Genomic DNA, 14,502 nt, shown 5'->3' with positions numbered 1-14,502 from the left:
TCGACTCCATCCAAAAAAAATTCGCAGAGCAACATCCACCTCGACTTCAGGTTTTGATGCTGGTCAGGCTAAGACATCCTGCTTCCCGCTCGCTAACTGGCAATCCTGCTGCTTATTTTCCCCAGATTTTTTGACTCTTCCCCCTGCACTTTATAAGTCCTGGTCTTCTCCAGCTTTTCCAGAACTTCCGTCGCAATCAATATCTTCATCATCATCCCACTTCATACTACCCACCTCTAAGCTCTAGCCTTTGGCATTCTCTGACGGAACTCCTGGGTGTGTGCGCGGACGAGCGTCCCCCTACAATAATAGCGCCGCTTCTTTGGCCTGGTTGTGCTGGAGTGCGCAGACGCCTTGAGCCTCCTCCCCGCCACATCCCCGGACTTTTAATTCTTATGCCCAGATTCCCACGGCCTGGCGGACAACAAATGTTACACCCGTTCGGTTGATGGGGTTGACACGCTTGACACATATATGCTTTTTTTGCCGCCCGGATTGATAGGAACGAACGTGTTTATGTAAATCGCCGGTTCGATCCGTCATTCAAAATGGAAATGAGTACTCCTGAACCTATCCACCAACATGATCACCACCTGAGACGGGCCTCCCCACCCCCAGGCCCTTTTGGATGTATGTACAAGGAAATATCTTCATTTTTCATTCCTTCCAATCCAGTGTCAAAGGGTGAAATAATTAAAAACAGAAAAAGAATACCAACTGAATAATAATAACGTCTACAGATCCCTTATTCAACGTCGACTCACCTTACGATGAGCCACCTGCTCCTCCACCTGGACCGTCGCTTCTCGATGACACCGAATCTAGCATGCTTAACAATTTCTTTATGTCAATGGATCATCTGGACAGCAACGATTTTTGGTTTTCCCTGGGGGACCAAGACAAAGCAGGCGGCAACTTTGGGATCGAGTGGCCTGAGGAACTTCCTCCTACCTTTGAAGGTTCAACCACGTCTTTGGGTCCATTTCCACCCTTCGCGAACGATATACATCAAGAAGGGATTAACATGGAAAAGACATCGTCATCGCACAGTTCAGACGTGTTAGCTGCCGCATCCATGCTCTACCATAAAAATGGTCTTGTTTCGCATGATTATTCGACTAGCCACATCTTAGCGGAAAACAACAACCATTTTAATGATGTTCACGCAAATGGAAATAATCATAATATCAATAGTTCGAGGACGAAGAATTCCTTTCTCCCTTCTCGCTTCGTTGAAGCAGTGCCACCGGGATCTTCGCCCAAGGACTTTGGTCTCCTCGGTAAAGGATTCCATACCACGAAAATGTACTTTGATGTTGAACGACAACTTGGACCCGAACAGCAACAGAGAATTGGTGCTCTCCGATGGGGCTCAGACTTGAGATTTTCAGAACGATACCATGCCGCCATAGACGAACCTAGCGAAGAAGAGCGCACCAAAGACCTGCTACAGAATCTGGACTGTCTGGAATCGCAAAGTAGCACCGGAAACACGCGTGCTTCAAGCCCAGCTCGAAGATCTTTCGATCGTGCTATGCCAGAATGGGCCTCCCTAGGCACATGGTCAACAACAGCAAATAACGGTGTCCAATCGTCGTCAGCATCGTCAAAATCCATCACGAACGATCCAACACATGCTGAAGATGGCGCAAGACCCAGGAAGCGCCGAAAAAGCAAGAGCAGATTAAAGGATGAAGATATAGACATCGAACCACCAAATAACAGCAATAACAATAACGAACCTAACGGCCGCCAAACTTCACCAATACCCAGACGTTTCTCTTCCTCTGGCACCGATACAACATCCACAACAGTTACGACAACGACGACAAAGCGGAAGAAACCCAAAACAGGACAGAGCGGCAAACCCCGCGAAAACCTCACGGAAGAGCAGAAACGAACCAACCACATTCTTTCCGAGCAGAAACGACGAAACCTCATCAAGCAAGGCTTCGATGACCTGTGTGCTCTCGTTCCAGAACTGCATGGTGGTGGCTTCAGTAAGAGCACAATGCTCATTCAGGCAGCGGAGTGGTTGGAGGATCTACTACATGGTAACGAGCTGTTGCGAAATCAATTGGATGAGTTGAAGAGGAGGCACGCTACTGCTTCTACGTCTTCTGTCACTACTACTACAACTACGTCGATGACTGATATGACCACGGCATAAAACTTAACGTATTTCCTTTTTGTCTTGATTTTCCTTTTCTGTTTTACTTCTCTTTATTTCCAAGTATTTTATTTATCACCATTCTGATACATATGATTTTTCCATTTTCATTTCCTATATACATCCCTATCATACTATACCTTTTTTTTTAACCTTTTTCCAGAGTCAGCAGGCATACATGGTTTTCTCTATTGTATCTAACTACATACCGCATTTGGCATTTTTCACACCCCAATATTTGACTTGCTGGGTCTCAAGTATCGAATGGGGGGTAGGTAGGGATGAAACGACACATTCACAGCTCTATTCCAATCAGAGGGAGTAACAAAAGAAGGGGAGATAAACAATAATAGTAAAAAGGTCTCAGAAGCAGCATAGCATCTCCTTCATTTTCCTGTACGTATATATAAACAGAAACGCGAACGATGACATATACAGCATGTGGAAAAAAGAAAGAAAGAAAGAAAGAAACTGATTCTTCTTCCCTTACACTCTTTCAGCCTTCCTCGACGGATGCTCCTACAAATACTGGTACGGTAAGTGTTAATGTGACCATCCCGAGCGGCAGGTCTTCGTTGCTTCCGATATATTCCTATTTGTATTGTTTAACTAGATCCCGCTTGACCGCTCTGGTATGTGGACGCAATAGCTTCATTTTTATATTTTAACTTTGGTTTTAATATCAGACCTTTGCTTTCTTAATTCGAGAGGGCTGTTGAGAGTTATTTTTATTTTTATTTTTACTTTTATGTTTTTTCCCTTTTGGGGTCCATGCCATGTGTTGTTAGTTAGTAACCCTATCCAATACCTCGCTTTTCCGCCCATCTGACACTTAAATATAGGTAGATATGTTAATTTTATCATTAATAGCTCTACCGTCCTGCCCTTGAACCAAGGAAAGAGGCTAGATGAGAAGGGATGCTTATATATTGTATATAAGGATTTCAGGGATAACTATAGAAACTGTCCTTGACAGTGCTCTGCGGAAACGTGGCGAAACTTGTAAAGGGGGAAAATATTGGTGACCTGATGTCCATCAATTCCAATCCAGGAGCTGTTGTTTCGGGAGACCCCTTTTCACCTTCTGCACCAATGGCCAAAAAAGAAAGAAAAGAAAAGGAAAAGAAGATAGAAATGAACGACTTTCAAAGTGACCTACGTGTAAACACTCTTCTTGTATCTATGCAGTTAGTTCCGGTGGCTGGGTAGGAGGAGTATGGGTGGCATGCGCAAGATTGTTTTCTTTGATGATAAAATGTTTAACACCTAATTACCTGATAAATAAAAATCAAATGGGATTGATTTGACTGCATTTATGCGGGGAATTTGACAGGGAAACAAAAGATGTGTATTGCTGTTGCGAGTTTGCACCTGAGTAGCCAGGAAAGGAGAGAGCACGGCAGGGCTAATCGGCCAGCTGCAACATTCTCGCTCTGCGTGAGTCTAGGAGTTGACTGAGGCTCGCTGGCACATCAGGATGTGGGGCAGCTTCCACTATGACGACGAGCAATGGATGGGTATGGTATCAAAGACCCCGGGTAAGGCTGATCATGTTCACGTCCACCTGGGGGTTATGCTAAAAACTGCATGTGAGTCTGCCTAGCCAAAATGTGAATGAGAGGTATCCATATCGGAAATCAAAGGATACTCAATAAGAAATAATAAGCATAGACAGAGGAGACGGACGGAGAAGAAATTCAAAGGCTAGATATGCAATATACCTTGGCAGGATAGGTACGTTACGTTGGTATGAGGGGCGGAGAATTGATGTGGAGAGGCGGACCGAACGAGGATCACAGCGGGAAGAATCCACAGGAGTTTTCATTCCTGAGCTGGAGTACGGGCAAAAGGACCAAACATGGCATTTGTTGTGCTGGTGAAAGAAATGTGGGATTTTCTATGGTATACATCCAACGCCCCCAAGAGCTCCACAGTAGCCATGACAGCTCATATCCATTCCGCAAAGCTCCGTTGGCTTTATCTGATTCATGAGATACATTGACGAGCTCCGTCACGGGACTGAGCACTAGGGTGCGGGGCATTTCTTCGTTTTCGTATGTATTCCGTCTTTAACAATCGGCTATCAATAAGTTGACAGACCGGCCGGGAATTCACATGTGAAAGGGAAAGATGCACGAGTTTGGTTCGGCGAGATCTTCCCCTGACGTTGGGCTGAAGTGACTGGCATTTGGGCTACCAGCTTCAAGCCAAGCCAGTTCTATATAGGAGGGTATTTATGATCGTAATTCCAATCGGAGAGCTTCCATGGGCTAAGAACAGCTGTGTCAGTCATCCGCCGGTATATATCAGATGTCAACATCAGATGCTGCTGTTGTTGCAAGTTACACGCTGGCAGGTTCCGAACTTGCGAACATCCGTTCCAACAGCCTCAGATCTGCAACTGGGATGAAGCCCAACGTAGGAGTATTGCGGACGGATTGGTAGTATCAATCCTTCAACGCGCAGCTGGACTGAATTGTGATTCATGAAAGCGATGGTGGCGAATAGTACTGAGCAGATCTGAAGGGCTGAACCACGACGCACTTTATACAGGTTCACACGGTTCACATAATCGTGGTCTCTCCGATTGAATTTCACAAGGAGATAGAAATGCTATATTATTTCGATCTTCTGGCTTTCTCGAAGATACCCACGTTACTGTCAGGGCTTGAGGTTGAAAATATTCATGTGAAAGAGGTCCCCTTGGATTCGATATCACGTGGAGATAAGATCTTGGCGTTGGTTTACCGTGCCAGCGTGGGAACGCGACGATAATCCAAAACAAAGCAGACCATATTGACACCTGCAATTCATGCTGTGGGCTTGATCTGACATTTGTATCAAAACTCCAAGGCCACTTCATCTCACAGCAGTCATGCCTCCAAAACGAAAACAGCGATCTGACGATGGCCCCGACCAGCAAGAAGGAGAACATGATCGCAAGAGATTCGCAATATTGAAACCTCGGACTCGGCATATCGCAGAACGTACAATTAAAACAAAATGGACCACGCTACCTGATTCTGTTCAAGGGATGATCAAAGACCTTTTCCGATCGATTGAGCGGCCTGTTGTTATGAGACATCGCGACGAAAGGAAGCGTATCGAAGCCCAAACGGCGGTTGTGGCAGTCAGAAAAAAGTATGTAACGGGACATCTTGTATCAACCATTGAATCCTCAAAATTTTGGTGTTTGTATTGAGGCCAAAAGAAGGTTCATATCATAACAGGCCCTTGCTCACCATGTATTTTGTGCCGACAACAGTCTAGGGAGACGGTTACCTCGAATGCCATTCCCGCCTGGTACCAAAGACGCCGATTTCGACTACGAAGCTGCATTGGATGAGAATGTTAGTATTCTCGAATTCGCATTGATTTGAACATAGAGCGACAACTGAGAACGTTTTGTAGCGTGCCTTGGAACTTCAATTGGCTGCGGTTGTTAATTCTGCGGATTTGTTAAGAGCAGAGATCGCCCGGGAGGAAGCTCAGCTAGCAAAAGACAAAGCGCAACTCGAGGAGCTGGAGAAGAATGCGAGAGCAGCGCAAACAGAAAGGAAGCGACAGACAAGAAATGTACAATATGTTAATTCTTTCAAAACTTGCCAGGGCTTCCCCTCCGAAAAGGTACTGATTTGTCAATCTAGGCTCATCCAGTCATCCGGCACCTGGAACGTCTTGGACAGCAAAGCGACGGGAGTACATCCCTCACCTTTACCGGACTGAAGGATAACAAGAGTATGCTGTGTGAGGTATGGAAAAAATCCCTCAAATCGATTATTTCAATTTATCATTTCAATTTATTTTATATTTCTTTTCGGGGATTTTTCCAACTGACTTACAAACCTCAAGCAGATTGATACCGACTCAGAACTCTATCCTTTGATTAAGCAGCTTCGCAGCCATCTCGAATCGATGCAAAATAATGTCACCCAGATTGCGGGCCTTAGAGAATCCATCATTCGTGCCCAATCATGCTTAGATCTTCTTCCCCTAGGGTGACTTCTTCGGATGTTCCCGAGAAAAGATAGAATCTTCCAATGTACGTCCAATGCGGAAGCCATCGGCCCTCCAGAGAAAGTATAGATGTTGCTGGACTCCTGTTTCGGCTAGGAAAAATATATAGATATCAAGTGGCTGAGAAGCAGAACCCGATTTCCCAATAAAATGCGGATATTGAATCAACAGGTTTTATTTCCTTACATACCATTATGTATCTATCTGAACATCTCCTTAGATTTAGGCGTGTAATCACCGCGTAAGTGGAACAAAGCTCCAGAGGAATGTCATTTGAAACATCTGGGCACGAAAAGCGACCTCTAACTTTCCTACAATTTGATTGTACTCCACACGGGGAACGGGATCAAAGAAATACAATGGCAATATCTCTGGTCTTTTAACCACCATGTTTGTCGCACCGGCCTGTAGCATTATTGGAATATGTGTTTGGCAGGAGATTGTTTGTGGCTATCCTTATCCCTGTATCCGTTGCAGTAAACAAAATACTATTTATGCAAGCGGGTTTGAAGTTCGTCCCTCGGCAGTGTTCAGATTTGTCCCAAAGTTTACGGTTAACAGCGCTCCACCATTCGGCCCATGCGGGGACAAAATCGAGCGCAGAGTTTAACTGATCCTATTCCACTCTCTTTTTGTTATTGTCACTTTTGAAGGCCTATTTACTGCACAGAAGACCCATCAGCCCCAGTGCTAACCGCTGCAAGGCATCAAGCAAGACGATCCATTCGAGACCCAACTGGCGACCAACGATCTTCGGGCGGAAAGCGACCGCGCATCGGCAAACGCTCATCGCACTGCAGTGATACTGATTAAATACTACGCAGTGCAATCGGCTCGGCGCGCCCACTGGAACTAACGTGCATCCGGTTTTCAGAGCAGCAAGCCGTTGATGACCAAGGACGGGGAAACCCAGCTCGCGAAAGACGAAGGGGAAAAGTCGAGTAATGGAGGAGTCTTGGAGACAGCTACGCCATCGAATTCAACAGCAGAGCGCGATGCGCAAACCGAAGAGATGAGCACAAAGAACAATCAATCTCCACCTAAGGTTGCAGATGGGACGCCTGCAAATTCCAGCCCAAAGAAGCGTCGCAAAGTTAATCACGGTGGGTTAAGCAGTTATCTCTTGCAAGCTGAGAATGGCGTCGCTCATATGTATCATTTTTTTCCGCTTTGATTTATGCTTGAATCCTGGCAGCCCGGACGGGAAGAGTAACTGCTAACCGTTTGTTACATCTGCAGCTTGTGTCTATTGCCGACGATCGGTGAGCACTCCTTTTTTTTTTGTTTTACCTAGATGTGCCCGCGGGTAGCTACCAATTTGTTGGCAATCAACGCATAACTGCATAGTCATAGAGTACCAGGGCCGTTATGGAATACAAGGGGATTGGCCTGGCTGACATCAAGGAAAAATCTTCATTCATCGACGTTGGACAGCATATGACCTGCGATTCGGTACGACTTTCCATTGTCCTATGGCTCTCTCTACTCAACTTCTTTTTTTTTTTCAAGTGCCTGCTGGAACGTGGCTAATGCCTCTCTTTCCTGGACCCTTAAAAAAACAGGACCGACCATGTACTCGCTGTATAAAACGCAACATCGGCCATCTCTGCCACGACGAGCCGAGAGAAAACGTAAAGCGGGCGAAGAGCGAACACGAAGCTTCTGCGCCGGAGGAAGAGGTTTCATCGAGCAATGATTTCGCAGGAGCTCAAAATATGCCACGGAAGATTGAACCGCATGAGATAAATCAAGTGCTTCGCAATTCCAGTGTCCCCAACCTTTCGACTTCCATTGATCATTCTCAATCTTCTCAACCTCAGGGTATTTCTTCAAACCCGGTCGATGTTAATCCACAGCAGCGTGAGTAATTGATATAGGGCCTTTTCTATACACTTCTTCGTGTCTATTCCTATGCTAGTTAATAACTGTGATCAGTTATGAGTTACAACGATTGGCGATTTGGCACACAGAACCAGTTCCAAGACATGCACACTTTTCATCCATCATATATGTTCAACCATCCCGAAGTTACAAACGAATATAATTTACTTAACGATTTCCTGAGTACGAGTTTACTTGACGACGCTTCCATGTATCCAGGGGAAGAAATGTCCGGCCTCTATTCGGATTCGTCATTACTTAATTCCATGTCAACCAATCTAATACCGCACAATAACCAGTCGTTTCTTCAACAGCAGCAGCAGCAGCAAGCCATGCTACCTCCATCAATACTGTCTGCTCAATCCCAAACTGCAAACGTGGGGAACTCGATTCAACGTCCAAGCAGCAATGTTGGAAATGAAAAGGCCAAGGAGACTTATTACATGACAGCGGCAGATCCGTCGGGAACCGATCCACCGGAAGAGAGGATGAACAAACTACTAAAAGCCAAGTATGATGCGGGCTTGCTGAAGCCATTCAACTACGTCGGTGGTTACGCGCGGTTAAATTCGTACATGGAGAAACATCTAGAGCCTGCATCACGACAAAAGATCCTACGCCAACTCGACAAATTTCGGCCCAAGTTCCGAGAACGAATGCAATCACTTACAGATATGGAGCTTTTGGTGGTTGAGATGTGGTTCGAAAGGAGCTTGATGGAGTACGATCGTGTCTTCGCGAGCATGGCGATACCAGCGTGTTGTTGGAGGAGAACAGGTCAGATTTTTCGAGGCAATAAGGAGATGGCGCAGCTTATCGATGTTCCTATTGAGTCTTTGCGAGACGTAAGATTTATATTTTCCCCAATATAACCTTCGTTGAAGCCGTTCCTAGCAGAAATCGTTTACTAACGTAACAACCTGTTCTAAAAAAAAAGGGCAAATTGGCAATCCATGAAATAATTGTGGAAGACCAGCTAGTCAGCTACTGGGAGAAATTTGGAGCGATTGCATTCGACAGTACTCAAAAGGCAATGCTTACGAGCTGTACGCTGAAAAGCCCCAATTCGAATAGTCGAGCTGAAGGCATCAAATGTTGTTTTTCATTTACGATCCGCCGTGATACTCACAACATGTAAGTACATGTACATCTATCACAACCGACACAATATATATAAGGTATTAGGAATATATATACTGACAGGATACAAGCCCTTCTCTTATTGTTGGAAACTTCCTCCCGATGAAACGAACAGACCGGTGATCATAGCCGTATTTACTTTTTTCATTCTCCTGCGACCGTTCAATAAAATACTTGTGTATATTGTATGTACATGTACATATCTACCTCTGCTATCTTGCTGTATATGCCACCATTCCCCATTCATCATGACCTTGTTTCAATCATGGGAATGGGTTTTGTTCCCATTTTTTGTTCCCTTTCTTTGTATTTCTTTTTGTTTCTTTTGATTTTGATACTTGCCGGCTAGCTCGTTGCAACTAGACTTGCTTTTCTCTTTTGGGTATGTATTGGCATCCTATTGTCGGGAGTCCGTATATATGCTTTCAGTCGATGCCACGATATCAATATTAGACTATCAATCCACAACAGTGCTCCATTATACTGCGACGTTATTTGTTTGTTAAGTATAGCCGGATTGGACATATGGAGTGTGGGTTGACCACGCGTGACTCCTTTTTCGGTCTAGCTGGACGACCTTTTTCTAACTTCACCTGCTCACCACGGAGGTGTCCTTCATCGCCAGTTCTCAATTGCTCAACATCTGCTCCATCTATTCCTGAAATACTACATGAGACCTGAATTAATTTCCCAAGGGGAAAAAATAAAGAAGAATAAGAGAGGGAGCTCGGACATCTATTGCCCCTATAATGATGCCGCAAGCAAGCCGGAACACCACAGCGAAGACAAAGTTGATTTTAGGTACGTCTGCAAAGGTTCTCCCTTCTCTTCCTTTCTTCTGCCCTGCTACTCATTATATCGGTGGCTTCTGGAATGGCACTTTCTGATTACTTCTTTCTCACGGGGCATGTTAGACTTTGGCACATTTCTCCACAAGATATTCCTCAAATCCGTAGAAGATGATGATGACACCATCTTCTGCGATAAACTCCCTAGCATCAACAGACACATAAACTACATCTTGGAGGCACCGAGCGATCCTCTACTAGAGGACCAAGCATTGCTGGATTCGATAGGGACGAATTTGTGGAATGTGTGTACGCGACTTATCAGGAATGATGGTGGAAAGGAAGAACGTTCGTTGGTTTTATGTGTTGGTTAGTGTAAATGAGTTCTGGGCTATCTAATTTTGTGGACATAAAATTTCTAGTTTTGCTGATATGTGACCTCTTCGGGTAGCTCGGGCATTTTCATTTTTTATGATTGAGTTTGGGGCAGGGAATGGGGAGAAGGGAACTGATTCAGGTGAATCTATACTACCACAATTTCCCTGATTAAAACCATTCGTAATGGGATGGTACTGACTGTAACTATTTGAAGAACATACAGATTACTTGAGACTTCTAAAAGTGGCCTTGGCAACAGCACGAGGATGTCTAGGTTCGAAGTGAACAGGATGCGCTACTCTTGAATTGCAGAGCCTAACAAGGTCTATAGATGTTGACCAACTAGGTCTGTGTTTGAAAATACTTGGGAAAGCTGCAGCTCGGGAAGAAGTCTTGTCAAAGCGAAATCAAGGCAGCAGCACTCCTGATGGCAGTATTTGCAAAAGCTCTACCGAATACTATATTTTGCGTATGGTACTGGTAAGATGAAGCTTGAATCTGTTGTTAGTGGTTATATGCTAAGGAACGCCTTACCTAGTCATGGCGTCAAGATCAGATGGAAATTACAGAGCATATGTTCTCTAAGATTGACATGGCATACTTAAGGCATGATCCTACCATGGCCGAGCGGTGTGCAGGAGTCACTTACGATATCGGAAAATCTATGATAATTCGAGGCGAGCACTCGTCAGCTGCGTGCTGGTTACAACGGTCCTATGAAGCATTACCCCAACCAGAGATTGGGCGGATTGGTGAGAACAGAAGAGAACTCCAGTTCGCTGTTCTTCTTGCGAGAGGTAAGTACTGGTTGTCCTCGTTCTGATTATTGGGTTATTGAACTTTGTCGTTTTTCACTAGTCCGTGCAAACATGTTTTTACAACACGAGGATGGAGAAACTATTGTTTCAAGTTTACTTGACATACTTGAACAAGTAAGTGATGCCTTCATCTCCTTTTACCATAATTTGTTGGTTTGCTACTAATCTTGCGCCAGGAATACGGAAATCGACTTCCGGTTATCCTTTTGAACCTAGACGTTATCAGCAAATCGCCCTCCCCTGACAGCCAACGTTATTACGCAAGTACGTACTGCTATCTCGAATGAGGATTTTTCAACGACTTATACCTTGTACCTATGCAGAGCTCTGTCATCTGGTTCGGACAGTTCCTGTCACTGAATCGAATTATGAAATGTTCGTTATATATCCTCAGCTATGCGTATCAAAATTATCTAACACTGGATAAGGATAACTCGACACATACATCGACTAAACAAATGGAGGTGAGCTCTAGACCTGCCTCAGTTGCAGTGCTACGATTTCGTGCTAATCAATCGTGAAGTTCGGAGCTTGCACTAGATATCCTCAAACAGCTGCTGATACAGAGATTGGTTCTGCATAATGACATTTTCATCCTAGAGAAGTGTTTTGTAACATTTGTTTGGATGCAAACTGCGTTATCTGAGCTTACTGCTGGCCTAAATTCGCTTTCAGGTTTGATAGAAAAGCTCGAGGAATCGTTGCGGAAACCCTTTAGCGAGGAAGCCGCCCAAGCATCTTTAATTGTCAGTGTTTTCTTACAAATCGTATATGAACCTTTCTACTAACCAAAGAATAAATAGCTCCTGTGGAAGAAGACCAATATTGCTTATGAACGCAAAGAATATGATGTTGCAGAGAAGTGGTGCTTGCTTGCTCGGCATATGATGTTTGTAAATGCAGGAAATACGAACAAAACTAAATTGTGCAGGTACGTAAGGGCTCCCAGACGCACCAACTCGGGGACTGGGACTCAGCCTAGATAGGAAAATGATTCTCTGCGCGTTGGGGAAAATGGATGCATCAAAAGCACGTCAGTTGTTCGACGACATGCCAGAGGCCTCAAGATCTGAGAGTTTGACACAGTATCTGCTGTACAAAGTTGCATTGTTGGACAAGGACACTCAATTGGGTAGGCCAATATCTACCGTTTGCCTCCGCCAACATAATCTGATCTGTTGTGGACAGCAATGGAGTGTCTTGAGACACTTTCCAAACAGGGCACAGGATCCGAAAAATATATTCTGGCATGCCTTGCGGAGACACGACATATTGAGGATAAATATCAAGAAGTTATCGCTCTACGGATTCTGTTGGATAACCTTGATAAGAAATCGTTGGATGGAATTCATTTGCCAGCACTTCTCCGGTGATTATGTCCAACGTTTACCTGTATTTCGATCAATACTTATTACCATGGACCCGGCTGATGCAACTCTAGACATACTATCCGCCTTCTCGTCTCAGAAGTGAGCAGTTCAGATCAGTCGATACAACTAGATGTCATAGAGAATACTTGCAACGTATTCGAGATCGGTGTGTTTCGCTTCCTTGATGTTTTAAAATGGAGTTGCTCCTAACCCCGTCACCGTTAAGCATCTGCAAAAGCGATCCAATACCGTGATCAGGAGAACGGGAGTCCCTTTTCAATCTCTGAGATGGAGTGGTTTTCTCGAAATAGCTATAACCTCGCCGTAAAGTATTGTACAATATGGGATACTCGCCCCGTACTGTCTCTTGTGAACACATCTATTAAGGTGCGCCACGCAGCTTCATCCGAAGTAATTTGGACTAACCGAACTGACTGGAAGCCAGTTTCTTGACATGTATCCTTCGAACTTGAGTCTGAAGCAGCTATATGCTGTCACTCTGCGAAGGCTACTTTGTTATTTTTTGGGCGCATTACTTAACATGGCTCGAGCACGAACAGAGGCAGATGCTCAAACTCGGGTTCGTCCGCGCTATTTGTGCCTCCAAGGATGTTTGGGTCGGAATTTACTGACAGAGTCCTTCAGGCAGATTATTACCTTGATTCCAGAAATTGTATACAATTCTTTCGAGATGCCTTTAATTGTGAAACCAAAAACTTGGAAGTGGCAGATCGGAATGACTTACTTCAAAAACACCGGACATTGTTAGCGTTTGACTTCGAAGCTGCTGTGCGGTTGCGGCAGTGGGAAAGCCTTAGTGAAATCATCGAAGAATCCGAATCATTCGCAGACGACGTATTATATGGCACGTTTTCGGATGCAATGCTCTGTTCAGAAGCACCTCTTGAGAATGCTGCACGGGTCCTGCAGGTAAATTGAACTAGTCATCTAAACAATGCTTCATACCTGTAATTTCCCCTTCATTGACTTATGGCTGACACTGACAACGTTGAAAATAAAGCAAATAACCACCAACATAGCCCGCCACGGCGAAGTCCGCGACACCACCAAACTTTCCCGCTGGATCCGGTGTCAGTTTCAACTATCCTTAGACTCCAACGTCGAGATGGCAGAGAGCGTACTTGAGCAGGCGTATGTGTTAGCCAGGGAGAGCCATTCCCGGTCTGAGAAGGGTGAACACAGGGACCTGCATAGGCCGGCAATATCCTCGTCATCTTACCCAGAAGAAGAGCTTGAGTGGCTTTCCACAACGGCTTTTAACCGTGCGGTAGATTTCTATACAAAACCAGATGATGCCTCATGTCGACGGTGGGCTCAGAAGTCGCTCGATTTGGCGGGGCTGATGCACGATGGAGGTCTTCTATATAAGGTGCTTAAGGACAGGTTTGAGGGTCTGAGGTGGCAATGATGAGGCTTGCAGTTTGTTTATGGCAAATGGTGAAATTAAGCATGGCGGGGATAATGGTTGTCTGGTGAGGTGGGTTGGCTGCTTTGGCATGGCCGCCGTTAATAGATCTCGTTATTTGGGAGTGGCATTCTCCGTGTTATAACATATGCAGTGAGATGGCCGCCTAAGCAATGTACGCCTAACAGATCCAAAATTAGAAAGACTTTAGATTATATCAAGCAAATTCACTTTTAGTATTATGGAGAACTTTTTGTAATACTATCACACAGCACCGGCACTAACTAACGGGGTTCACTGATGTCCAGTTTAAAATTTATTCACTTGCACTGATTCATTTTAACCAGTAAGCTGCCTGGACGAGACGGGTGAGATTTTGCTAAACTTCATTGACACAAGAGTTGAAAATCAATTGAACATCCTGCAGGGTCAAGCTACAATCAGAGAATCTTTGTAGCACATGGTCCCGAATCGGCAAAAAAAAAAAAAAAAAAAAAAAAAAGTTCGATCAGGC

General features: G+C 44.7%; 6 protein-coding genes across 6 annotated transcripts; all 6 read left to right on the top strand.

Annotated features, from left to right (window-relative positions):
* Positions 1-60: 60 nt before the first annotated feature.
* On the top strand, positions 61-2,170 carry HCBG_01014 (uncharacterized protein; the record flags this gene model as incomplete). Its single annotated transcript, XM_045428064.1, has 2 exons — positions 61-630; positions 741-2,170. The coding sequence occupies 2 exons, from the start codon at positions 555-557 to the stop codon at positions 2,168-2,170; spliced, it is 1,506 nt and encodes a 501-aa protein (XP_045292039.1).
* A 264-nt stretch (positions 2,171-2,434) lies between these two features.
* On the top strand, positions 2,435-3,784 carry HCBG_01013 (uncharacterized protein; the record flags this gene model as incomplete). Its single annotated transcript, XM_045428063.1, has 5 exons — positions 2,435-2,441; positions 2,671-2,706; positions 3,147-3,357; positions 3,647-3,708; positions 3,774-3,784. The coding sequence occupies 5 exons, from the start codon at positions 2,435-2,437 to the stop codon at positions 3,782-3,784; spliced, it is 327 nt and encodes a 108-aa protein (XP_045292038.1).
* Positions 3,785-4,993: 1,209 nt separating this feature from the next.
* On the top strand, positions 4,994-6,439 carry HCBG_01012 (uncharacterized protein; the record flags this gene model as incomplete). The annotated part of the gene is made up of 5 exons (XM_045428062.1): positions 4,994-5,311; positions 5,436-5,520; positions 5,582-5,746; positions 5,818-5,922; positions 6,026-6,439. The coding sequence occupies 5 exons, from the start codon at positions 5,046-5,048 to the stop codon at positions 6,170-6,172; spliced, it is 768 nt and encodes a 255-aa protein (XP_045292037.1).
* A 136-nt stretch (positions 6,440-6,575) lies between these two features.
* On the top strand, positions 6,576-7,453 carry HCBG_01011 (uncharacterized protein; the record flags this gene model as incomplete). The annotated part of the gene is made up of 4 exons (XM_045428061.1): positions 6,576-6,629; positions 6,900-6,986; positions 7,062-7,280; positions 7,427-7,453. 4 exons carry the CDS (start codon positions 6,576-6,578, stop codon positions 7,451-7,453), a joined length of 387 nt encoding a protein of 128 aa, XP_045292036.1.
* Positions 7,454-7,555: 102 nt separating this feature from the next.
* Positions 7,556-9,331, top strand: HCBG_01010 (uncharacterized protein; the record flags this gene model as incomplete). The annotated part of the gene is made up of 5 exons (XM_045428060.1): positions 7,556-7,639; positions 7,750-8,047; positions 8,123-8,913; positions 9,006-9,202; positions 9,280-9,331. 5 exons carry the CDS (start codon positions 7,556-7,558, stop codon positions 9,329-9,331), a joined length of 1,422 nt encoding a protein of 473 aa, XP_045292035.1.
* Positions 9,332-9,960: 629 nt separating this feature from the next.
* Positions 9,961-14,479, top strand: HCBG_01009 (uncharacterized protein; the record flags this gene model as incomplete). The annotated part of the gene is made up of 19 exons (XM_045428059.1): positions 9,961-10,009; positions 10,123-10,344; positions 10,448-10,513; positions 10,589-10,648; positions 10,706-10,854; positions 10,913-11,171; positions 11,233-11,306; positions 11,369-11,456; positions 11,516-11,567; positions 11,621-11,656; positions 11,716-11,938; positions 11,996-12,123; positions 12,179-12,324; positions 12,381-12,561; positions 12,634-12,728; positions 12,789-12,949; positions 13,008-13,142; positions 13,208-13,492; positions 13,584-14,479. 19 exons carry the CDS (start codon positions 9,961-9,963, stop codon positions 13,989-13,991), a joined length of 2,817 nt encoding a protein of 938 aa, XP_045292034.1.
* Positions 14,480-14,502: the final 23 nt, after the last annotated feature.

This window comes from Histoplasma capsulatum (assembly GCF_000150115.1).
Source record: "Histoplasma capsulatum G186AR genomic scaffold supercont2.1, whole genome shotgun sequence".
NCBI lineage: Eukaryota > Fungi > Ascomycota > Eurotiomycetes > Onygenales > Ajellomycetaceae > Histoplasma > Histoplasma capsulatum.
This window is presented reverse-complemented; position numbering and strand designations above follow the sequence as displayed.